At 43.9% G+C, this 25,207-nt stretch overlaps 2 protein-coding genes across 2 annotated transcripts in view; one reads left to right on the forward strand and one right to left on the reverse strand.

The window, feature by feature from the left end:
- The window catches only part of LOC109931733 (dedicator of cytokinesis protein 1-like), a 1,067,415-nt gene that overhangs the window by 564,979 nt on the left and 477,229 nt on the right, over nt 1–25,207 (reverse strand). The gene's annotated exons all lie outside the window — the stretch shown is intronic.
- The window catches only part of LOC109937874 (INSYN2B protein-like), a 121,288-nt gene that overhangs the window by 26,610 nt on the left and 69,471 nt on the right, over nt 1–25,207 (forward strand). The window contains exon 2 of the mRNA XM_020536368.2: nt 13,492–15,776. Within this exon, the coding sequence (XP_020391957.2) occupies nt 14,164–15,776 (1,613 nt within the window). The 5' untranslated portion in view covers nt 13,492–14,163. The remainder of the gene's footprint in view (nt 1–13,491; nt 15,777–25,207) is intronic.

Genomic DNA, 25,207 nt, shown 5'->3' on the forward strand with positions numbered 1-25,207 from the left:
CCAAGATACAGAGAAAAGTGTTGTTTTGCGTGCTATACGGGCAGATCGTAACATACAGAGTGCATCAGAATAGCAGAACAGAGCGCAGAATACAGTGTTATAGCCACAGAAAAGTTGCAGAGAGAGAGAGATCAGAATTAACATTTGAGAGGTCTGTTCAAGTCTGATAACAGCGGGGAAGAAGCTGTTCTTGAATCTGTTCATATATGTATTCAAATTTTCATAACTTCTGCCAGACGGAAGAGTGGAAGAGAGTATAGCCAGGGTGAGCGAGGTCTTTGATTATATTGGCTGCTTTCCCGAGGCAGGAGGAAGTATAGATGGAGTGAACGAGTTGAAGGCTAGTTTGCACAATGGACTGGGCTGTGATCACGACTCTGCAGTTTCTTGAGCTCTAGGCAAGAGCAGTTGCCAAACCATGCTGTGTTGCATCCAGATAAGATGCTTTCTATGGCTGGCAAGCGTCCTTGTGGACATGCTGAATTTCCTTAGCCTCTTGAGGAAGTCAAGGCGTTGTTGTGCTTTCTTGACCATTGTGTTGATGTGGGTGGATCAGGACAGGTTTTTGGTGATCATCATTGGAGATCACTGGAAAACGATCAGGCGCAAGAACCCTGGTTTAGTTTGCACTTCCACGTCATAGTCACTGAAACCAATTCTCTTGACCTTACTGCTAGGCATAAAGCAACACAGAGCAAGAAGCAGAATAAGAAGATTTCCAGGGACAGTAGGAACTGCAGATGCTGGAGAATCTGAGATAACAAGGTGCAGAGCTGGATGAACACAGCAGGCCAAGCAGCATCAGAGGATCAGAGATAGTAGGAAATGCAGACGCTGGAGAATCTGAGATAACAAGGTGCAGAGCTGGATGAACACAGCAGGCCAAGCAGCACCAGAGGAGCAGATTGTTTTGTTTTACTTGGTGCCTGTGCAGGTCAGAGGCTAGGAATACTGCAGCAATATTCACCTCCTGGCTACCCAAACCCCATCCACTATCTACAAGGCACAGTCAGGAATGCGATGGAATATTCCCCACTTATTTGGATGGCTGCAGCTCAACAACATTCAACAAGTTTGACACTATCCAAGACAAAGCAGTGTGCGTGATTAACACCACATCCACAAACATTCACTCCCTCCCCTATCAACGCTTAGTAGCAGCAGTGTGTACTATCTGCAAGATGGATTGAGGAGATTCAAAAATGAAACTTAGGTTCAAGAAGGCAGCTCCCTACCACCTTGTCAAGGGCAATAAATGCTGGTCCTGCCATTGATGTTGACTGAACATGAGTGAAATAAGGAATAGAGCTATTAGAGGTAGCTTACAGGTCTTGAAATAATACCGTTTAATATACTTAATGTCTTTGCATGAAATTAAAGTTTCTGCCATATATACTCATCTAAAACTGAAGCTTTTCTGATTCATTTCTTTAGATAAAAAGTAGGAGGTGACTTTTACAAGGCAATATGGATGAGCAGAAATCACAGAATCTTTGGAACTACTGATTTTTGTACTGACACTAGCTGTTGTCCATGGTTCTGAATTCAGCACAAGGTCGCTGTCCCTCAACCAACTGACTTTTGTAACCATTACAACTAAATATCAGAGTCATAGAACATAGAACAGTACAGCACAGTACAGGCCCTTCGGTCCATGATGATGTGCCTACCTATTATTCTACTCTAAGATCAAACTAACCTGCATACCCTTCATTTTACTATCATCCATGTGCCTATCCAAGAGTCACTTAAATGTCCCTAATGTGTCTGACTTATAAATGGAATGATGTTGGCACATTTACGACAAAGCTATATTTGATCAGAAAGTTCAGAGGGATTCGCTGAGTGTGTATCTATTGGTGAGGGACTCTCTGGGTGAATATTTCTCAGTGAGGGATTCTCTGAGTCAGTATCAATCCGTGAAGGATTTTGCAGATGATACAAACATTTCTGGGGTGATAAATAGTGAGGGGGATAGCCTTAGATTGCAGGAGGCTACAGACAAGCTGATCAGATGGGCTGATCAGTGAAAATGGAATTCAGTTGAGATGAGCGTGAGGTGATGCCCATTGGCAAGTCAAACAAGTCAAAGGAATATGTGATGAACGGTAGGACCCTGGCAGACACTGAGGATTAGAGGGACCTTAGTGTGTGTGTCCGCTGGTCCCTTAAAGTAGCAGAAGAGGTGGATAAAGTGATTCAGAAGGCATATAGAATACTCCCCTTAAGAGACGAGGCATACGGTTCAAGAGCAGGGAGGTTATGTTGGAACTGTATAAAACTTGATTAGGTCACAACTAGAACATTGTATGCTGTTCTGAAATCCACATTATAGGAGGGATGAGATTGTACTGGAGAGGGTTCATAGGATGATATACCAGGATGTTGCTGGGGCTGGAGAGTTTCAGTTTGGAAGGGAGATTGGACAGTCTGAAGTTGTTTTTCTTGGAACACAGGAGACTGACGAGGGATATGATTGAGATGTATGAAAGTATGAGGGACATAGACAGCATAGACAAGAAGAAACCTTTTCCTTTGGCACAGGGATCAATGACCAGAGGACATAGATTTAAGAGAAGGGGCAGAAGATTTAGCGGAGATGTGAGGAAATTTTTCCACCCAGAGGGTGGTGGGAATCTGGAACTCAGTGCCAGTAAGTCTGGGAGAGGCAGAAACCTTCATAACATTGAAGAAGAATTTGATGTACATTTGCGATGCCATGGCATATAAGCCAAGCACTGGAAAATGGCATTAGAATTGTTAGGTGGTCTTCTTTGGTGCACATTTAATAGGCCATAGAGCCTTTGTCTGTGCTATTGACCTCTATGATTCTGTAGCCTCCAATCAAAGATGCTGTTCAGCTGATCATGTCTCATCACCTCTTTATTTGTGCAATCCAAAACTAATTCCTCTGGTTTGCCTTTAACAGTTGCAGTGGCCTATGTCCCAGCAACAAAACAATGTATTCTCCAAACAAACCTCTCCCTCACTTGTCTCATGGCAACCTCAAGCAACAGCCATTTGGAATCCTAGCATGCAGGAAGCAGGCCATTGGCCCATCGAATCTACACTAACCCTCTGAATAGCATCCCACCCAGACCTGTCCCTGCCTTTGCCATAGCTAATTCACCTAGCCTGCACATCCCTGGACACTATGGACAATTTAGCATGGCCAATCCAACTAACCGGCACATCTTTGGACTGTGGGAGGAAACCGGAGCACCCAGTGGAAATCCACGCAGACACAGGAAGAATGTGCAAACTCCGCACAGACAGTCACCCGAGGGTGGAATCAAATCCGGGTCCCTGGTGCTGTGAGGCAGCATTGCTAACCACTGAGCCACCGTGCCACCCCATTTGTCACTGACTCCACCACATATAGGAATCAGATGTTCCCTGTTCACTCCATTGCAATCCTGTACTCTCTGTTTGTAGTTATGGTTTCCCATTACAAGCTTCTATTGCGTGAATTCTTCCACACATTCTCCATATCTAGGGTACGGTCACTTTAGTCACTATCCACAAGATATAGCGCATCTGTGACAGTAAGTGGAACATAAAATAACATGGTTGTCCATTATTAGTTGGGCCTCTGTCAATTAAGTAGTAAGAAGATAGAAGAAGTAACTTTGTCAACAGGATAAATTCATCCAATTTCACAATAGCCAAAGGATACAGTTACAACATTTAAAAGGCATCTGGACAGGTACATGAAAAGAAAGGGTTTAGAGGGATATGGGCCAAATGCTGGCAAATGGGATTAGATTTATCTAGGATATCTGGTTGGCATGGACGAGTTGGACCAAATGGTCTGTTTCCATGCTGTACATCTCTATGATGCTATGATTCAGTTATATGCTAATCACACTAACTGGTATGCACTGAGTCAGGAAGCATGTTTAAACAGCAGAATGACCCAATTCATCCAGGGATACATGATGTGTAAAGAAAGGCAAAGTTTCCACATTATTAATTTGTTGTTAATTCAGTTTAATAAAGGATAGTCAAAGAATTGCTAAAAGACGAAGGAAACCATCTTGTACTTGAGAAAGAAGCAATGACAGAGACACTATTTTCAAGATCATTTTCGAGGGAACAAACATGTGATGTGGATACATCACCAAGGGAGTCAAAGTTGCTGTGGAAGTATCCTGTTTATCCAAAGTTCCAGATGACAATGTGCATTTGTGATGGTAGGGACTCTAGTAAATTCCTCTCTGACACATGGCTGATCAGAATTCTCTCTGACTTTTACCATTTGCCACTGGCATGTGTTGGAGTAAAAATTTGCAGGTTCAGAATCAACTTGTTTGGCCGTGTTATTAACGCTTAGTCCCAAACCAGGATTTTACCAGTCTTGAACCCACAGTTTCTAGCTCATGGAAAGAGATGCTACAATTTATGCCACAAGCCTGTCCAGATGGAAGTGATATATAAAAACAAGATGTCCACTGGCAGGAAATTCCAAGACTAGGGGATGTGAAACTCTCCTTTCGGGAACGAGACTAGTAAAAACTTTGGCACAAAAAAGTTTGATGTTTGAAGGTCTTTTCCATAAATATTGGCTTGACTGTTAATCCAGAGACCCAGGTTCTGGGGACCTGGGTTTGAATCCTGCCACGGCAAACATAGAATTTGAATTCAATAAAAATCTGGAATGAGGAGTCAAATGAAGACCATGAATCCTTTGTCGATTGTCAAGATAAACCCATCTGGTTCACTAATCTCCTTTGGGGAAGGAAACTGTGATGGCCTACATGTGATTCCAGACCCACAGTAATTGCCCTCTGGACAATTAGAAATGAGCGAGAAATGCTGGTCTAGCCAGTGAGGCCCTTAATCCTATGAATGAATTTTTTAAAAATGTCATTGATACCAGATCAATGGTTAATACAAAATCTGAGATTGATAGGACTTTTGCTAAACAAATATATTGTAGGATATGGGGAAAAGATGAACATGAGTCTGATGTTAGGTCACAGGTGAGCCATGAAAAGCCTTGAAGATCAAAATGGTCAACTTTTATTCTTAGGTTTCCCCTGCTTAATAAATATTTTATCTTGGTTTTTACAGTCTAACTTGAAAGTAAGATTGTTGAGGCATTTGAAGATAATGTGTAAGAACCGCTACTGCAGAAAAATATTCAGGAGGAAATAATTCAAAAAAGTAGAAAGATTGTCACAGAATATAAAGGAAAGTCAGGAACACTATAAAAAGTAAATGCTGGGTTTGTAAAGTTCCTGAAAAACTTACTTTCATTTTTTTTTGATGAAGTGTACAAATAGAAAGAACTTGATGGATGGTGCTGGTGAAAACAACTTAAGAGACTAGATAAAAAATTAAGGATTGTGGTACTTAAATGGAACACGGAGAGTTGGCTATGGGAAAAAGAAAATGATAGCAAATGGATTCAGAGTGTTTGTGGATTGGGGTGCAGAGACATGCCATGGGATTCATGTTGGCAAGTCTTATTCACCATTCGCGTCAATGATTGGGACGCTAGCACAAGACAAGTAATATTCTAGCCTCCAAAGGGGTGGGTTCTTGTCAGGTTGTGGTGTGATATGTGGCAGCACCAGGTGACAAGTGCAGCAAGCCCCATCTCACTGTCATGTTCATCTCATTCCATCTTTGATCATTTTTCACAAGAAGCATGGCAAGATTCTCACTTGGCAGTGGTAAGATGCCAGTTGATGGAAAATGTTGCTTGTTAAACATCTTGTTAACAGCCCAACTAGTCTTGATAATGTTCAGGTTCCCATCTTACCAAACAAGTTAGGCATTGGGAAAACTCAACAAGGAAACCAGATTGAGCACCTGGAAGAGTCAATTTGGTGCATGTTCCGAATGACCTCCATGTTGGAAACCAGGCACCAATGACTTGGGCACATTCCATGGGCACACACATGGGCACACACACCTGATATCTACAGACTTTTGCATCCGATATGTGCCAATTCACTTATAGGATGTTTGTGCACTTCAAAGGTGCATCATGAGCTGCACTAGTAACTCCCATTGTAATGCTGCAGCAAGGTCATTGCGCATTCAGAGATATGGAACCAGCTCATTGATTGTGCCAAGCTGTATCTCTGGGCTGTTCACTTGTTGTCACAGTGCCCACTCACTCTGAGCCTACCTGGATAGTAAATTGGGAGAAACCACTGGTTGGAAGCTCGGGGCGGGAGAACTGTGGCATTAGGGACCAAAAATGGAAAAAATGACATGTGTGGTAAGTGAATTTGGTGGGATGTGAAATTTCCCTGGAAGGGCTTGACATATAAGCATAAAGGCACGTTTACATCATACTGAGCATTCAGCCAGCCTGTGGGCAGGATTGTGTAGGCCATGTCCACTCATTAATAGGAGACATTACTCAATAATGTCTCACCACCCTGAGAAAGGCCCAGGAACATGAGAGTCTCACAGCATCCTGTTCACGAGTGTTTAATGGTAGTGTTGGCTTTGCATAGTTGTGAGTAGGGTTGGTGGTTTGCTTCATTTAACTCCAATGAACAATGGAAGGGAGTAGGAGAATGGACAATTGAGAATGGACACTAGGAACTGGCAAAGGTGTGTTAGTGAAGGGAGGTGGAATGGGGGTTAAGCACACAGACTCATTGAGGACAGAGACTGGGGGGTAGGGAAGTGAAGTAGGAAGGGCCTGGCATCCTGGGTCATATGGGAGAGGGCTGATGGGGATCAAGGTGATCGGGCTATTGATTCCAGTGATGTTGATGGTGTGGAAATCCAGGCATGTTCTATGGCTGATGTTGGGGCTGGTAGGTCCATACTCTGAGGAGAGACTGGGTCTGTATTCACTGGAGTTCAGAAGGATGAGTGATGATCACATTGAAATGTATACAATTCAAATAGGGCTGGACAGACCAGATGCAGAGAGAATGTTTTCCCTGGTTGGGGAGTCCAGGACCAGGGAACATAGCTTCCGAAAGAGTGCAGACTATTTGTGAGTGAAAACATTTCTTCACTCAAAGGGCAGTGAACCTGTGGAATTCTCCACCATTGTAGGAGGCCAAGTCAAGAAAGAGATTTAAGAAAGAGATAGATACACTTTTTAGATTTTAAAGGCTTGAGTGGTGTGGAGAGAAAGCAGGAATATGTAACTAAGATAGGGGATCAGCCATGATCGTATTGAATGGTAAAGCAGGTTTGAAGGAATGCTCCTATTTTCTCCTGCTCCTATTTCCTCCTGCCCCTATTTTCTATGTTTCTGTGCCTGTGATGGGCAGAAATTCTGGGAGTTCTATGCTGTCCTGACTGTAACTGCTCATTATGCCATTCAAAGGAATAAATGTTTGAAACAGAAGAATATTTCAGGAATGGGACCAGGGTAAATGTGTTAAAGAGCTAGCATTTGCAGTAACACAGTGTGCTCCTGCATCTGTCTCCAAACCAACCAGACCATTAAAAAGGTCAGTCTTTCCCCCATCTCTTGTGATTATATCTTGTGCATTCAAGAATTCAGCTTTAAAAATAAAACCCATTCTGCAGCAGAACTATCTTCACTATGGTAAGTGGAAGGCAGTGGTCTTGTAACTATGTACTTAAGACAGCTAATTTCCTGAATTTTACTTAGAACTCATGATTCAGCAGTGGGATTCAATTAATTCCTTATAAACAGCTGCTCTTCAATCAGGCAATCCCAAATGGATTTCTTTAGGCAAGTTACAGTAATTGATCTAGTAGTTAACAATTTGGAGACAGAACATAGGAACAAGGGCCAGCCCATTTAGCCTGCCCTGTCATTCAATATGATCATGACTAATGCCTTTTACTCACCTGATCCCCATAACCCCTTACACCACTGATCACTGATAGTCAACCAAAACTTAAACATACTCAAAGTCTGAGCCTCCAATGCCTTCAGTGGCATGGAACTGCAAACATTCACAATCCTCTGAGTAAAATAATGTCTCTCATCATGCATACCCCTTATTTTTAAACTGTGCTGTGTGGTTTTAGATTCCCTAACCAGGAGTGACAATATTTTGCAATATTTTGTCTCTCCCTTTAATTATTCTGTAGGTTTCCATGAGATAACCTCTCATTTTTTGAGAACCTAGAGAACAGAGGGTCAGTTTGCTCAATCTCCCTTCATATGACAGTCCCACTATCCTGGAATCAGGTCTGGTGAACTTTTGCCACATCCCCTTTATGGCAATAACATATTTCTTCAGATAGGGAGACCAAAACTACACCCAATACTCCCGGTGTAATGTAACCTAGCTTTTACACAACTGAAGCAAGACTTCATTGCTGTATGGGGAGATAGTAAGAACTGCAGAAGAGCTTTTCTGAAGAAGGTTCCCGACCCGAAACGTCAGCTTTTCTGCTTCTCTGATGCTGCCTGGCCTGCTGTGTTCCTCCAGCTCCACACTATTATCTCTCCATTGCTGTATGAATGTTTTTTATGAATGGCTTTCAACTCAGATGGTTATTGCCAGTTGCGAGTCTACAGTAACAGATGGGTGGAACAAAGTCCCTCTGATCTGTCCATTTTGCCCCAGGAAACTGTGATGCGTTGTACATTACAATACAACCAGTTAATCTGAAACTGCTTTTCTTTATTGAGGTGTTGCCATCCTTGACTGTACTGAATGGCTGATTAGACCATGCCAGAGGACAGTTAGCATTCAGCCACATTGCTGGGTTCTGGATTCACATGTGGATAGTTACAGCTAAAAGTGACACACTTTCCTTGTCTAAAAGATGTCAGCAAGCAAGATCGATTTAGTTTTTGTTTAAATAGGAATTGATAATAGTCATCAATGAAAGTAGCTTTATAACTCCAGAACCTATGTCAGCACAGCTGCTGGATTACTAGTCCAGTAACATTACCACCACCTACCTCCCCATATCAGTAACGGAATCTTGTTGAAGCATCAGGAGGATCTATCCCCTGCCAGCTGTAAGCCAATGAAAGGCTACCTCTTCGAGTCATACAGTCATGGAAATGTACAGCACAGAAACACACCCTTCGGTCCAACTCCAGATATCCTAAATTAATATAGTTCCAAGTGCCAGCATTTGGCCCATATCCCTCTGAACACTTCCAATTCATATACCCATCCAGATGCCTTTCAAGTGTTGTAATTATATACAGCCTCCACAACCTTCCTTGGCAGCTCATTCCATACATGCACCACCTTCTGCATGAAAAAATTTGCCCCTCAGGTCCCTTTTAAATCTTTCCCCTCCCAACTTAAACCTACGCCCTCTAGTTTTGGACTCCCCCACCCTGGGAAAAGGACCTTGACTATTCACCCTACCCATGCCCCTCATGATTTCATGAACCTCTATAAGGTCACTCCTCAGCCTCCAATGCTCCGGGGACAAAAAGCCCCAGACTATTCAGCCTCCCCCTATAGCTCAAACCCTCCAACCTGGGCAACATCCTTGTAAATCTTTTCTGAATCCTTCCAAGTTTCACAACATCACAACAGCAGGGAGACCAGAAATAAATGCAGTGTTCCACAAGTGGTCTAACCAATGTCATGTCCAGCTGCACCACGACCTCCCAACTTCTATACTCAATGCACTCTTCTCAGGCATATCAAAAGATCCCTAAGGGAACAGCGAGTTTTTTTTTTCCGCCATTCCTTCCTTTGATTCGTCCATGGGACATGCAGGTCACTGGCAAAGCTGCTATTTATTGACAATCCCTAGTGAGCCGCCTTCATGAACCACTTCAGTTCACATTGTGTTGTTGGAGAGGGCATATTAGCATTTTGACCCACTGACCATGAAGGATGATGTAGACAGTGATGTAGTTTCAACTCAGGTTGGTGAATGCCTTGGAGGGTAACCTGCAAGAGGTGGGGTTCCCATGTCCTTCTGGATGGTAGCAGTTGTGCCTTGGAAGGTGAAGCAGTCTTTGGTGAGTTACTGGAGTGTATCTTGTACATGGTGCACACTGCTGCTTCTAAGCATTAATGCTAAAAGAAATAAATGGCTAATCAAGCAGGCTGCTTTGTCCTGGATGATGACAAAATTGGCTGAGCAACAAGAAATAAGAAAATGCACAAACACAAGAATTAGAAGGCATTCAGTCCCTTGATAGGACTCCACCGTTTGATACAATCAAGACTGATCTGATTGTGGCCTCAGCTTTATTGGTTGCTCTCCTATAACCTTTCGCTCCTTTGATGGTTAAAACTCCATCATACAGTCAAAGATCCAGCTTTAATTCTCTGGTGAAGAGAATTCTGAAGGTTAACAATCTTCTTCGAGAGAAGAAAATTCTCCTTATCTAGTCCTCCTTCATTTTTAAAGTGGTTCCCATCATTCTGCACTCCCACCACCAAACCAATCAAAGGGAAGTTATCTCCTTAGCATCCACCCAGTTAGGATCTTACATCATTCAATAAGATATAGATTTCTCATCCTTCTGAACTCTAATGGTTATAAGCCCAACCTGTTTAACCTTTCTTCATAAAATAGTTTCGTATATCCAGTGAAACAGTTAATGGCCATTCTCTGTGCAATTTCTAATCCAATTATGTCCTTTCAAAGGAGGTCAAAACTTCACTCAGTACTCCAAAGGCAGTCTCGCTATAGACCTGATCTGGGGGTCGGGAATTGCCTGTTTAGACACATGAAGGCTGGTGGAGAAATTCTTGGCACTGAGAAGAGGCAAATCAAGGGAGATCCGGTGACAACAGCTAGTAAACTTTATTACATTTATAGATACCTCCTCTTGTAATAAATGCTTGTAACAAATGTCCCATTTGTCTTCCTAATCACTTGCTGATACTAATGCTTTGTGATTCGTCTATCAGATCCCTCTGTACCGGTAAGTTTAGCAGTCTCTCCATATTTAAATACTACGTTGTTTTTCTCTTCCTTTTGCTAAAGTGGACGAGTTTGTCCACATTATGCTTCATCTACCAAAATTTTGCCCACCTCACTTAATCTATTATCTTTGTTGATTCTGCATATCGTCTTGATCATTTATTTCACTACCTATCTTTGCATCATTAACAAAAATGAGCCACCATACATTCAGTCCCTTCTTTCAATTTAAAAGGGACCGAAGGGGCAACTTTTTCACGCAGAGGGTGGTGCGTGTATGGAATGAGCTGCCAGAGGAAGTGGTAGAGGCTGGTACAATTACAACATTTAAAAGGCATCTGGATGGGTATATGAATAGGAAGGGTTTGGAGGCATATGGGCCAAATGCTGGCAAAGTGGACGAGATTAATTTGGGATATCTGGTTGACATGGACGAGTTGGACAGACGGGTCTGTTTCCAGATGCTGCATATCTCTATAACTCTAAGTCACAAATACAGATTGTAAATGGTTAAATCTCTGGCATTGTATTCTGCGGCATTCCACTGATTACAGTTTGTCAATTGGAAAATTATTCCATTTATTCCTGCTGTCTGTTTCCCATTGCCCTTTATCCAGGCTTATATTATGATGAGCTCTTGCTTTGTGACATTACACATGATATGGCAGTTTATCAAATGCCTTTTGGAAGTTCCAGGTGTACCACATCAACAGGTTCCCCTTTATCCATCTTCATTTCGCAAATAACTCCATTGCATTAACCAAACTCAACTTTCCTTTTAAAAACCAAGTTGACTCTGCCTGATCTTAGACCATAAGATATAAGAACAGAATTAGTCCATTTACCCATTCAATCATGTCTGACATGATATTTTCTAAATTATTATCTCTCTTCACAGGAGGAGGGAAACACTGGGTAGGCCAGCATTTATTGCCCACACCTAATTGTTAATAGTCAACCCCATTGCTGTGTCTGCGAAGGCCAGACCAGGCAAGGATAGCAACAAAATCAGAAATCATTGGAAAAGCTCAGCAGGTCTGGACGCATCTACGGAGAGAGAAAGAGAGTTAACATTTCTGGAATTATTGATGTAATATTTGGGCAAAATAGTCCCAAATTTCAAATGAAGTTTGTGCCTGGAGGTGTGTCATAACTTCAGTCTAGCTTTTATTTTGAAACTCTGCCTCCAAGTCCTCGATTCCCTAAAGAAATGGAAATACTTTCTCTCTGTGTCTCCTATCTGTTTGTTAATTACCTCATTCACTCTGGATACATAAAATTTGAATGTTTCAAAATATTAATCTCATACAATTATCTGGAATTGATTCGAATATGAATAACTCTGAAAATCTCCAAAATGTTCCAAATCTACGACAATGCCTTTCCAAAGGTAAAATGATGGAATGAGTCATTTCACAGCTAAAATATTCTGTGATTAGAATTTGTTTTACAAACTGTCACACTCAATTGCTCCATGTTTGATCACATGAGACTGTTTATGACTGATGCTCACTGTGCTTGATTGGTTAAGCCTGGAAAAAGCCTGAAAAACTCTGAACAAATGGTGGAAATTGTTGGATGGCAGACCTGAAGTATGATGTAGACATTCGAGTTGGAGAATTCTGATGGTGCAGAAAGAGGCCATTCAGCCCACTGAGTGTACATCAACCCTCTGAAGAACATCCTACCCAGAACCAACCTCTCACCCTATCCCCTAAATTTCCCATGGCTAATCCACCTAGCCTGCACGTGACAACAATTTAGCATTGAATCATAGAATCCTTACAGTGTGGAAGCAGGCCCATCAAGTCCACACCAACCCTCCAAAGATCATCCCACCCTCACCCTGCCCCAGTTCCGCTATTTGAGCCCAGTAACCCCACATTTCCCATGGCTAATCCACCTGGCCTGCACGTCCGTGGACACTGTCGGGCAATTTACTGCACATCTTTGGACTGTGAAAGGAAACCAGAGCATCTGGCGGAAACCTACACAGACACGGGGAAAATGTGCAAACTCCACACAGACAGTCACCCGAGGGTGGAATCAAACCCAGGTCCCTGTTGTTGTGAGGCAGCAGTGCTAACCACTATGCCACTCTTCTAATCCACTGTGAATAGAATCTATTACATGTAATGCATAGCTCTGAGATATACAACATATAACACAAACGGAACAATGAAACTCTCTTGAAAGTGAATCTTTATAAAGAATGAAGCCTTTCCCTTAATGCACATGTGACTCAACACTTTTGGACTGAATTGGGGCAAGGCCATTCAAGATAGACAGTCTCACTGTGCAGATGGTAAGTAACAAGTCAATTGTGTTTTGGCTGTGAGACAGGACTAAGACACAGATCAGATCGTAGGATGGGAGTTAGATTTGTCCATTGGCAAGAACCTCACAGTGAGTCAGGAAATAGGGTGGAAGAGAGAGCGGACAGCTGTATTGGGAGATCTATTCACATTTTACAAACAGTGTTCCAGGTCAGCTACATTCCTGACAATGACTTCAGAAATGTGGTTAGAAACTCAAAGTTAAAAAAAAAAATTAGGGGCAATGCAGCAATGTTTGAGATGGCTGTACCAAGTTTCTAGTCAATTGCTTCTGAAATGCTTTCAGGACATGTGTGTCGTGAGTACTAATGTCTGCTGTGTCCCTTCACTTCTACCCATTTAGGTCCTGACACTGCAATTGCCTGGCATCCAGACATCGTAACCTGACAACGGGAGGGAATTAGCTCACCCAGGGTCTGCTTGGAAGTAATGGAGCCGGTTTGAACTTGAATGTGCGTCAAAGCGTGGCAGGGAGGGAGGGGAAGATGACAGCGCTCCACCAGTCACACTGCCTGCACAGGGACAGTCGACAGTTCGATCTCCGAACTCACCGCACGGACAAATGCCCTCGCCGACACGGTGGTGCCTACCGGAGAGTCGAGTCGATTTGCTTCCCTCGGGGCTCAGAGGAGGCATGCGGCACGGGGGATAGGAAGGACCGAAAGGGGCGTCACGACACTCTTCACCTGCTCGTCCCCTCGTGGCAGAGTTTGAGTGCTTCCATCGGGTGGAGCTGTTGAGCAGAGACCTCAGACGTACCCAGCGCCTGATCAGCTGCCCCTAGCTTCAGGTGGGTGGGAGGTGTCTGAGAGGTTGGGGAATGTCTCTCTCAGTGACGTTGCAGCCAAATAACGCCGACAGCTTCACAGATTTAGGGCCTGGAACTAACAATTCCCTCCTCGGGTGACGTGTGATGAATTGTGTGCTTCTCCCGAGCATCCCATAACTCTTCGGAAAGTCGGAGTTTTTGCGGGGAGTTGCTGGGGAATGGACTGTGCCTTTTGGCCAGTAGCAGATGTGGCTCAAGAGTCACCTGTTCATTCTCATCCAACTGGAAGCCCAGGATTCTGAGGCCTCCTGGAAAAGTGGTGAATACTTCCATTTCTCTCCAAACTGTTGTGGCCGGGGGATAATGGTCAGTAAAGAAACAAACCATTCACTGGTTTCGAGTGTCCACTTCAACTCAGACCACACCATGACTGTCAGATCTGTCCTACTTAAGAGGGATCCTGCGGGCTCATCGGAAGCTGAGAGGAGGCAACACCGGAGGCGTCAAAAGACCCAGCAGGTTCGCTTCAAGGATCTTGCTGAGGGTCCTGATGAAGCGGGAGGCAGAAAGACCCCCGAGACGTCTGCTCAGGGGCCGGAGGTTGACAGGCAGACGGAACCGATCGCAAACTCCCAGAGGAACTGGCAGCAGGCGCGGCCGTGCTCCCTGACCCTTCCCAATCCCCGGAAAGCCTGCACGAGCACCGCCATTCAGACCTCCCCCAGCCTCCAGAAGCAGTTTGGGGCGTTCCGGTTCCGGAGCAAAAGCGTCGGCGATTTTGGTGAGCCAGGCGAACGGCAGGACGGCCTAGCATTACCGTCCGCTCCCCTGCCTGGGGTGGGAGGGGAGACGAGGGTGGCTGACGCTCGTGAGGAGGTGGAGGAGGAGGAAGAGCAAGGAGAACCTGAGGGCGTCAACAGAGCCACTGCCATCAACGGGAGGGGAGCGGAGAGGGCCGGAGCGCCGCTGAGTAATTGCGCGGATCCCGACCCAGCCTTGAGCTCTCAGCAGAGTGAGCGGACGTCTGAGGATGCTCATGGCCAAAGCCCTAATGGCTCGACTGTATCTCCTCGCGTTAAGGACAAGGCTACGCTTTGCAAAGACACACCTGACACTCTGACAGAACAGGACCACAAAACACTGATAGCCGGGCAGCACTGTGCAGCAAAGAGTGACGTCGCAGTCCATTCACAAAGCCCTTCCATCCAATCATGCTCATTAAACTCCAAGGCAAGTCCACCACCTTCCAAAGAAACCCCAACCAATCAATTCTCACTGAGACCAGGGGCATGCAGCAAATTAAAAGCACCGACCTCTGACTTGGACAGTAACCATTCCGAGCCCAGAAAGGTTGAGTTCTACAATATGAGTCAACCTCTCCTCAAGGACCAGCCTTGTGTCTACCGCAAGTCCTGCTTAAAAAGCCCAGCATCCATAACCAGCCCCAGACAGCCTAGTATTTCCAATCGGACTGAACAATTAGAACCTTGCCCCTTGACTCCGAACCCATCAGGATTGTCCCCAGTGCACGGCGAGGCATCGCAACTGCCTTCAAAGACTTCTGCCCAATGTGGAGAACCTGCCATCCAGTCCAGCCATTCGGGACCCCCGCTGTCACGTCCTGATGACTCGCTGGAACTGGTGCCCAGTCGCAAAAATCCTCAGGACGATCTGAAGGAGATGCCGCGTGCAGCGGGCAAACAAAGAGCCAAGTCAGGTTGCTCCACGCAGCACGAGATCACATCTCTCCAGTCCCGGTTACAGACAATGGAGGATGTCCTACAGACTAGCCAGCAAACCATTAAAGTTTTACTGGATGTCATTCAAGACCTGGAGAAGAAGGAAGCTGTTCGTGATGGGTAGGTATCTGATGGAATTCCTCGAGTGAATTGTCATAAACTTTAAAGGGAAGGGTTGATTCTCATGTCCACCAAGATTATTACTCCTGGAGCATTTTTCATTCACAAACTTGCTTGAGTTCGCAGAACAAAAAGATGACTTAGGAACATCTTTGCATGTCAACACAACCTCCATATCTTCACATTGTTTGAAGGAAAGATGTTCCATTTGTATAGCAGCTCCCAGGAATATCCAGAATCACTTAAACTCCTGGGATGTAATAGCAAAATTGGTCTGTGACAGGATTAGTGATCAAGAGGTTTGACCAAATGAAATCAAAATTCCATGTAATAAAACGTAGAATGACGAATCCAACAACATCCCTTCCTTTGATTTGTGACTGCTGGTCAATACTTTGTCAAAAGTTCTGGCTGTTTTATGTGTAATAATGAGATGACAGTTTATTTCGCGCCATTGAGTAGAATGAAACACAAACGTTTGCCCTTTTTGTTGACCTGGGAACATCTCAGAGATCTTCACATCTCTTATTGGAAGCATAGTCTATGTAGGGGAATGTAGAAAATATAAACATGCAGCAAGATATAGAAGCAGAAGGAGGAGACCTTTTCTGTGCTGTAGATTTCTATAACTCTGCTGTATGACTCAAAACCTGTGTCTGTTTAGGATGAGGCCTTTCAGCCCTTCAAATCTGCTCTGCTATTCAATAAGATTATGGCTGATCTGATTCTGAAATGCCCTCCCACGTAACCCTTTGTCTCCCTGATCAATCAAATACCTGTCCACCTTTGCCTTAATTATTTTCAATGAACCAGCCCTCACTGCTCATTGGGTGAAGAATTCTAAATCCTAACAATCACATAAGAGAAGAAATTGTTCATTGCCAAAAGGTTCTCTCCTTGGAGTTTTGCATACAGCTTTGGTCCCCTGACTTGAGGATGGATGTAGTTGTGTTGGAGGTAGTCCAGACGAGGCTCACTGGCTTGATTCCAGAGACGAAGGGTTTGTCTAATGAGGAGAGATTGAGCAGTTTAGGCCTATACATTCTGGAGTTTAGAACAATGAGAGGAGATCAAATTGAGGTATAGATGATGATAAAAGGGGTTGGTAAAGTCAACATAGAAAGGATGTTTCCTTATGTAGTGCAATCTAGAATGAGACTTAGGATATGGGGTAGCAGATTTAAGTTGGAGATGAGGAGGAATTACTTCTCTCAGAGGACTGTGAATCTGTGGAATTCACTACCACAGAGCATGGTCAACGCTGGGACACTGAATAAATTTAAGGAGGAGGTCGATGGATTTTTAATTAGTAATGAGTTGAAATGTTACTGGGATAAGGCAGTAAAGTGGAATTGAGGCCCAGACAAGATCTGCCATGAGTAAACTGAATTGCCTATTCCAGGACGTAGTTCTTATGTTCTACTCTATGCTGCAAGCTTCCATGGACAACAGTGTGACAATAACCAAATACTCTTGATTTTAATTGCTGACAGAAAACTGGGTTGAACTCCCCACTCTTGTTTCAGATAGTCTCATGGGATCTTCTACATCCAGCTGAAAGGGAAGATGGGAGCTTGGTTAAAGTGGAGTGCACCTGATAGTACAGTATTTCTTCAATGCTGCATTGGAGTGTCACCTTACATTTTGTGCTGAACTCTCAGGAGTGGGATTTGAAATCCAGTTTTGGAGGCAGTTCTTCAACTCAGCTACAGCTGAGGGAAGACCACCATCAAAGATTTCTGTCATCTCTTCACCAAAGGCTTCGCTGCATTTGTTTTCCATATTGCTTATTACCTTTTGAAATATAAGTGTAGAAACATAGAAAATAGGAGCAGAAATTGGCCATTCAGCCCTGTGAGCCTGTTCCACCATTCGGTATGGTCATCTCAGCATCCTTTCTCCTCAATACCCTTTGGTTTCTTTATCCCTAAGAATGATATCTAACTCCTTCTTGAAAGATTCAATGTTTTGGCTTCAACCACTTCCTGTGATTGTGAATTCCACAGGCAAACCACTGTTTGGGTGAAGAAATTTCTCCTCATCTCACTCCTAAATGGTTTAACCTGCATCCTTAAACAGTGAGCCTTTCATCAGCAATGTCCTTCCTGTGGTTTACCCTGTCAAGTCTTGTCCGAATTTTATAGATTTCTATGAGAACCCCACATCCTCCTAAACCCCAATGAATATCTTTGTAACCAATCCTGTCTCTCTTCTGGCTCGGTCCCACCATCCCAGGAATCAACATGGTCAACCTTCACTGCACTCCCTCCATAGCAGGAACATCCTTCCTCAGGTAAGGAGACCAGTATTCCAGGGGTGAAGTCACTACGATTACAGCAAGACGTCCATGCTCCTGTACTCAAATTCTCTCGCTATGAAGGCCAACGAACCATTTGCCTTCCTCACTGTCTGCTGCACCTGCACACTTACTTTCAGTGACCCGTGTTCAAGGACACCAAAGTCTCATTGCATCTCCTCCTTTCCCAATCTATTGTCATTCACAAAATCATCTGGCCTCCTGTTTTTGCGACCAAAACAATTTTTAAAAAATCTCCATCTCGAGTTTCCAGGCTTAAAATTATGTTGTGGAGTACAGATTTTTGAAAACAAAATTTTAATTTTACAAATATTTTACCAAGTTAAATATCTTTTATCCCAGAGGATAATATTGAGATAATTTTTAACTTGTGCCTGCTGGGATGTAAAACGTCCATTGTGGCAGTCAACTTGCCTATGACCAACCTGATCATTTCCCATCATAGGTTTAAGAGCTTCAATGAATCGTAGAGTGGAGAATGTTAGCATAAGCTCAGGATACAAAAGTGTTGGTGATAATAGTTTCACTCACTGCCACGAATGGCTGGGCAAAGAGATCCAGCAGAAGATCAAACGATTGATGCATTTGCAATGATAGCTCATACAATTAAATTGAGGACACATACCACACTGTCAGTAAACTTCTGAACAGCATAAGTACCTCCCTTTTTCTTTGCAATTGAATCAAATAAAATCTTGAGGTACGACCTTCCCAGGCATAAGGAGACAGGTTTTGAGGTGGCAAGAGTCATAGAGTCGTAGAAATCTACGGCACAGAAAATGTCTTTCGGCCCATCACATCCATGCTGGTCAAAAGTAACCACCTAACTATTCTGATCCTCATGTCCAGCACTGGGCTCATAGTCTCAAATGCCTTGGCATCGCAAGTACGTATCAAAATACTTTTTCAATGTTATGCAACGATTTACTTGCGCTTGGAGAAGAATGGACTTATTAGGGACAGTCAGCATGGCTTCAGGCAGGGGAGGTCTTATCTCATAAATTTGATCATGTTTTTGAGGAAGTGACAAAGATAATTGATGAGGGTTGGGCAGTATATGTTATCTACATGGACTTTACAAAAACATTTAACAGTGTCCCTCATGGTTGGTGGGTGCAGAATATCAAAGTGTATGCAATCTATGGAGAGTTGGCAAATTGAATACAAAATTGGCTTGGCCCTCGGAGACAGAGGGTAATTCTGGAGGGGCATTTTTCTGACTGCAGGTCTATAAGATATTCCACAACGATCAGTGCTAGGACCTCTGTTGTTTGTAATATATTTAAATGATTTGGATGAAAATGTCGGTGGTCTGATTAGTAAATTTGAAGCTGACATGAAAATTGGTGGAATTATGGGTAATGAGGATGGATAGCAAATGATACAGCAGAATTTAGATCAGCTGGAAAGTTGGGCAGAGAAATGGCAGATGGAGTTTAATCCAGACAAGTGTGAGATGATGCATTTTGAGAGGTCAAATACAAGAGGAAAGTATAGAGTAAATGGCAAGACCCTAAGGAGCATTGATATCCAGAGGGTCCAAATCCATTGATGCCTGGAAGTGTTAACACAAGCAGATAAGATGGTAAAGAAAGAATATTGCACACTTGCCTTCAATGGTCATAACAATGAATATAAAAGTTGGCAAGTCATGTTGCAACTGTATCAGACTTTGGTTAGGCCACATTTGGAGTATTGTGCACAGTTCTGGTTGCTGCATTTCTGGAAGGATATGTAGGCTTTGGAGAGAGTACGAAAGATGCTTACGAAGGTGTTGTCTGGATTGGAGAGTACAAGCTATAAGGAGAGGTTGGACAAACTTGGATTGTTTTCACTCGAGTGTCGGAGGCTGAGGGACAACCTGATAGAAGTCTGTAAAATTATGAGAGGCATGGATAGGGTGGATAGTCAAAGTCTCTTTCCCAGATTGGAAATGTCAAATACTAGGGGAATAGGTTTAAGGTGCGAGTGGAAAAGTTTAAAGGAGATGTGCCAGGAAAGTTTTTTACACAGAGGGTGGTAGGTGCCTGGAACCTGCTGCCAGCAGAGGTGGGTAGAAGCGGATACAACAGCAAGGTTTGAGAGGCATTTAGGCAGAAAATACAGGGACACTAACCCTGTGCAAGCAAATGGGATTAGTTTAGCACAACATTATTGTCAGCACAGACATGGTGGGCTGACAGGCCTGTTCCTATGCTGTAGTGTTCTATGTGCTAGTGACAGGTTGCAGATTAACCATAGAGAAGTTACAGTATAGACAGAGGCCTTTCAGCCCATCATGCCTGTGCCTACCATGTACATACATCTTTGAAAATCTTTAAACGCACTGCCAGTGGGCCAATGGATATTGCTCCCCCCATGGTTTATACATAAGAAACAATAAGAAGTTGGAAAAAGAGGATGTCATTCAGCCCCTCAAGCCTGCTGCACCATTCCATAGGGTTGATTCCACATTCCGCACGTCCACTCTCCTGCATTTTCCCCATTACCCTTGATTCCCTTGGACCCTTTTAGAATTTTTTTTTGATATGGAGCACTGTGATAAACATCAATTCTACTGTAATACAAGGACTTAAAGTCCAAGAAATGCATTAGTTTATGTTAATATTAATTCCAAATTCTTCATATGATCACTGAGAGTATATTCAATCATATATGAATTTTTTTTTGCATGTTCATGGCAAGTGGACATTACTTATGAGGTCAGTATTTATTGCCCATCCCTAATTGCCCAGAGGGCAGTTAGAAGTCAACCACATTGCTGTGGGTCTGGAGTCACATGTAGGCCTGACCAGATAAAAATGCAGATGTCCTTCCCTAAAGGGACATTAGTAACCCAGATACAGAAACAGAAATTGCTGGTGAAACTCGGCAGGTTTGGCAGCATCTGAGGGAAGAAAGCAGAGTTAACTTTTATCAATTCTGATTTAGAGTCACTGGACTCGAATCATTCAATCTGCTTTCTTTCCACAGATGCTGCCTGCTGATTTTCTCAAGCAATTACTGCTTTTTGTTTCAGATCTCCAGCATCCATTGTTCTTGTTTTATTTTAGTGCACCAGATGCCGTTTTATGACAACAGCTTCCATTGGCCCAGCTTTTAATTCCAGATTTTATTGAGTTCAAATTTCACTATCTGATGGGATTTGAACCCATGTACCCAGAATATTCTGACAAAAGCTTAAGTTGTTCACTCTGTTTCTCTCCCCATGCATTCTGCCAGACTTGTTGAGTTTCTCCAAAACTTTCTGTTTTTATTCCCCAGAACATGATCTTAGGTTTCAGGAATGTTCCCTCAGTGACATCACCACTACACTACCATCTCCCGCTGTTCCTGAGCAATGCCAGCCTGGTCTTTTTTACGCTTGGGGACCTGTCCACCATCTACACGGCACAAGTCAGGAGCGTGATGGATTACTTCCCACTTGCCTGGATGAGTGCAGCCCCAACGACACTCAAGAAGCTTGACACCATCCAGGACAAAGCAGCCCGCTTGATTGGCACTACACCCACAAGCATCCACTCCCTCCACCACCGACACTCAGTAGCAGCGGTGCGTACAATCTACAAGATGCACTGCAGAAATTCACCAAAGATCCTCAGAAAGCACCTTCCAAACCCATGACCACTTCCATCTAGAAGTACAAGGGCAGCAGACGTATGGGAACACCACCACCTGCAAGTTCCCCTCCAAGCCACTCATCATCCTGACTTTTTTTTCCTTTATTCATTCATGGGATGAGGGCATCGCTGGCCAGGCAGCATTTATTGCCCATCCCTAATTGGCCAGAGGGCAGTTAAGAGCCAACCACATTGCTGTGGGTCTAGAGTCACATGTAGGCCAGACCAGGTGAGGATGGCAGATTTTGAAGGACATTAGTGAATCACTTGGAAATATATCGCTGTTCCTTCAGCATCACTGGGTCAAAGTTCTGGAATTTTCACGCTAATGTCATTGTGGGTCAACCTACAGCTATTAGACTACAGCAGCTCACCACCACCTTCACAAGGCTAACTAGGGACATGCAATAAACGCTGGCCAGCCAGCGACTCCCGCATCCTATGAGGGAATAAAGCAAACACAACAGCAAAATATTGTACCTCAAGTTGTCATCATGGAGTCATGGCAATGTCACTGGATTAATCATCCAGACACCCAGGTTAACGTTCTGGAGATGTGGCTTCAAATCCACCATTGCATCTGGTGAAATTTGACTTTAATAAAATCTGGAATGAATAACTAATCTAATGACTATGCAACAATTGTCAATTGTTATAAAAACTCCATCTGATTCACCAATGCCCCTTGCGCGAAGGAAATCTGCTAACATAATATGTGACTCCAGAACCACAGTGGATGGTATTGTGGCTCAGTGGTTAGCACTGCTGTCTCACAGTGTCAGGGACCCCAGTTCAACTCTACCCTTGGGCAACTGTCTGTGTGGAATTTGCACATTCTCCCCACGTTTACATGGGTTTCTGCCGGGTGCTCTGGTTTTTCTCCCGCAGTCCAAAGATGTGCAGGATAGCTATGGGAAATACAGGATTACAGGGAATGGGATGGGGGAGCTGGGTCTGTGTGGGATGCTTTGCGGAGGACTTGATGGGGTGAATAGCCTCTTTCACACTCTACAGATTCTGTGATTCTTGAATTGTCCGAGAGAGAGCCAATTCATTCTAGGGCAACTAAAGACAGGTCACAAATGCTAGCCTTGTCAGTGAAGCCCGAAGCCCACATCCCGTACGAGAATGAACAACATCCTATTGTAGTAAAAGACAGGACAGATGACAAATGTATGTAACTTGAACGAATAATCCTTCCTGCTCCTCCACATCCCCATCACTGCCGCGAAAGGGCCGAGAAAGGGATATGGGACAAAGTTTAATCCTCTGAATGTGTCTGTTATGAAACAAATGTTTTCATGGCTATTCTGAGACTCCAGTGACACAAAGTGCTTTCAAGCAGATTTTAATTTTTTTTTTAGAAAAAGGAGCTTGCCAGGGTGATGGGTTCAACCATTATCCTGATTAATAAATGGAGAATTACTGATGGTTGGAAGTAAGCTGCAATTTACTCGTGGGCGGTTTGGCAAATGTCACAGAGCCGCGAGATTGAAGGTTGAGTAGGTTATTGCCATTAGTGAAATCCTGAAGTCACAGGCATGCATTTGCTGGATAATGTTACAGCAGTGATAGCCCTGCTGAAAGACTAAGGCCAAGGCCAGCAGCAGAGGTCATCCATCAGTTGTGAAGGGTTGAATGGAAGATGAGGTAAATATGAAAGATCTGATTCAATGATTTGCTAAAGACGTGGGTCAGATTTCTACGGCAACCTTTTATAATCAGTTTTCTTCAAGCCTTGTTTCATGAGGGTGCTGCTCTGCCTCTAACCTTGACGCTGTTGAAACGGAGATCTTAATTTTAACTCCTTAGTCTTATCGGCTGAGTCACAGAGCGTTCTGCCACAACTCAGTTCGTTCATCTTATCGATTCACCATTCCGAAGTGGCTAGAACGCTCACCTCTAAATCAAATGGCTCCCAAGATTTTAAACAAATAAAATCTTAAGCTGGCCTTCAAGGAGAGGCGATGGCCTAGTGGTATTATCGCTGGACTGTTAATCCAGAAACCAAGATAACATTCAGGGGACCTAGGTTTGAATCCTGCTACAGCAGATGGTGGAATTTGAATTCAATAAAAATATTTGGAATTAAGAATCTAATGATGACTGTGAATCAATTGTCAGGAAAAATCCATCTGGTTCAATAATGCCCTTTTTCGGGAAGGAAACTGCCATCCTTACCTGGTCTGGCCTAATGTGACCCCAGACCGACAGCAATGTGGTTGACTTGTAACTGCCCTCTGGGTAATTAGGGATGGGCAATAAATGCTGCCTAGCCAGTGATGCCCTCATCCCATGAATGAATAAAGAAAAAAGGTGCAGCACCGAGGGAGTGCTGGCTCCTTGTTGGGATGGTAAGTGGAGGCCCTATTGGTCCCTCAAACATATGTAAAAGATCATATCTGACCCTGTTCTGAAGAGGAGTGTTTTTAACATCTTTTTTGCAGGATCTGGGTATCACTGATTGCCCATCTCTTATTGCCTTGGAGAGAGTGATGGTGGGCTCCTTTCCTGACCCAGTCCAGTCCATGTAGTGTAGGTCCACCCACACTGTTGTTGAGAAGGGAGTTCCAAGATTTTGACCCAGCTACACCGAAGGAACAGCAGTATATTTCCAAGTCAGGATGGTGTGTGGCTTGGAGGGGAATTTGCAGGTGGTGGTGTTCCCATGTGTCTGCTGTCCTTTTCCTTCTAAATGGAAGTGGTCGTGGGTTTGGAAGGTTTTGAATGACCCTTGATGGGCTGATTTCTATTGCACGGTGGCTCAGTGGTTAGCACTGCTGCCTCACAACACCAGGTTCATGGGTTCGATTCCACCCTTGGGTGACTGTCTGTGTGAAGTTTTCATATTCTCCCCGTGTCTGCATGGGTTTCCTCCCACAGTCCAAAGAGGTGCAGGCTAGGTGGACTGGCCATGCTAAATTGTCCGTAGTGTCCAGGGATGTGTAGGCTAGGTGGATTACATGGTTACAGGGGTAGGGTAGAAGGGTCTGTGTGGACTCAATGGGCTGAATGGCCTGCTTCCACACTGTGGGGATTCTATACTCTTGTAGATGGTGCACACTGCTGCTACTGAGTGTCGGTGATGGAGGGAATGGACGTTTAAGATGGTGGGAGGGGCGCTAATGCTTTGTGTTGTGCTTCCTGACTGTTCTTGGAGCTGCACCCATCCAGGCATTCGAACTTGCCGATAGCAACAGAAGCAAAAGTGATATGAGGAGTAATATCTTTTTTCACACAGTGAGCTGTTAACGTCTAGAATCCTGTGGTGGAGGCAAGTTTGAATGGGTCACTCGAATGGGAATTAGACTGCCGTTTTGAAAACAATAATTGTGGGGAGTAGGCGGGAGAAGTGCACAAATTGAGATGCTCATTTGTAGAGCTGGTACAGACCCAATGCCCTCTTTCTGCAGTATAACAACTCTGGGCTTCAGTGTCGTCTAATGCTTACCCCTCAACCGACATCACCGAAACAAATTATCTGGTGATTAACT

This window comes from Rhincodon typus, chromosome 1 (assembly GCF_021869965.1).
Source record: "Rhincodon typus isolate 14 chromosome 1, sRhiTyp1.1, whole genome shotgun sequence".
Classification (NCBI taxonomy): domain Eukaryota; kingdom Metazoa; phylum Chordata; class Chondrichthyes; order Orectolobiformes; family Rhincodontidae; genus Rhincodon; species Rhincodon typus.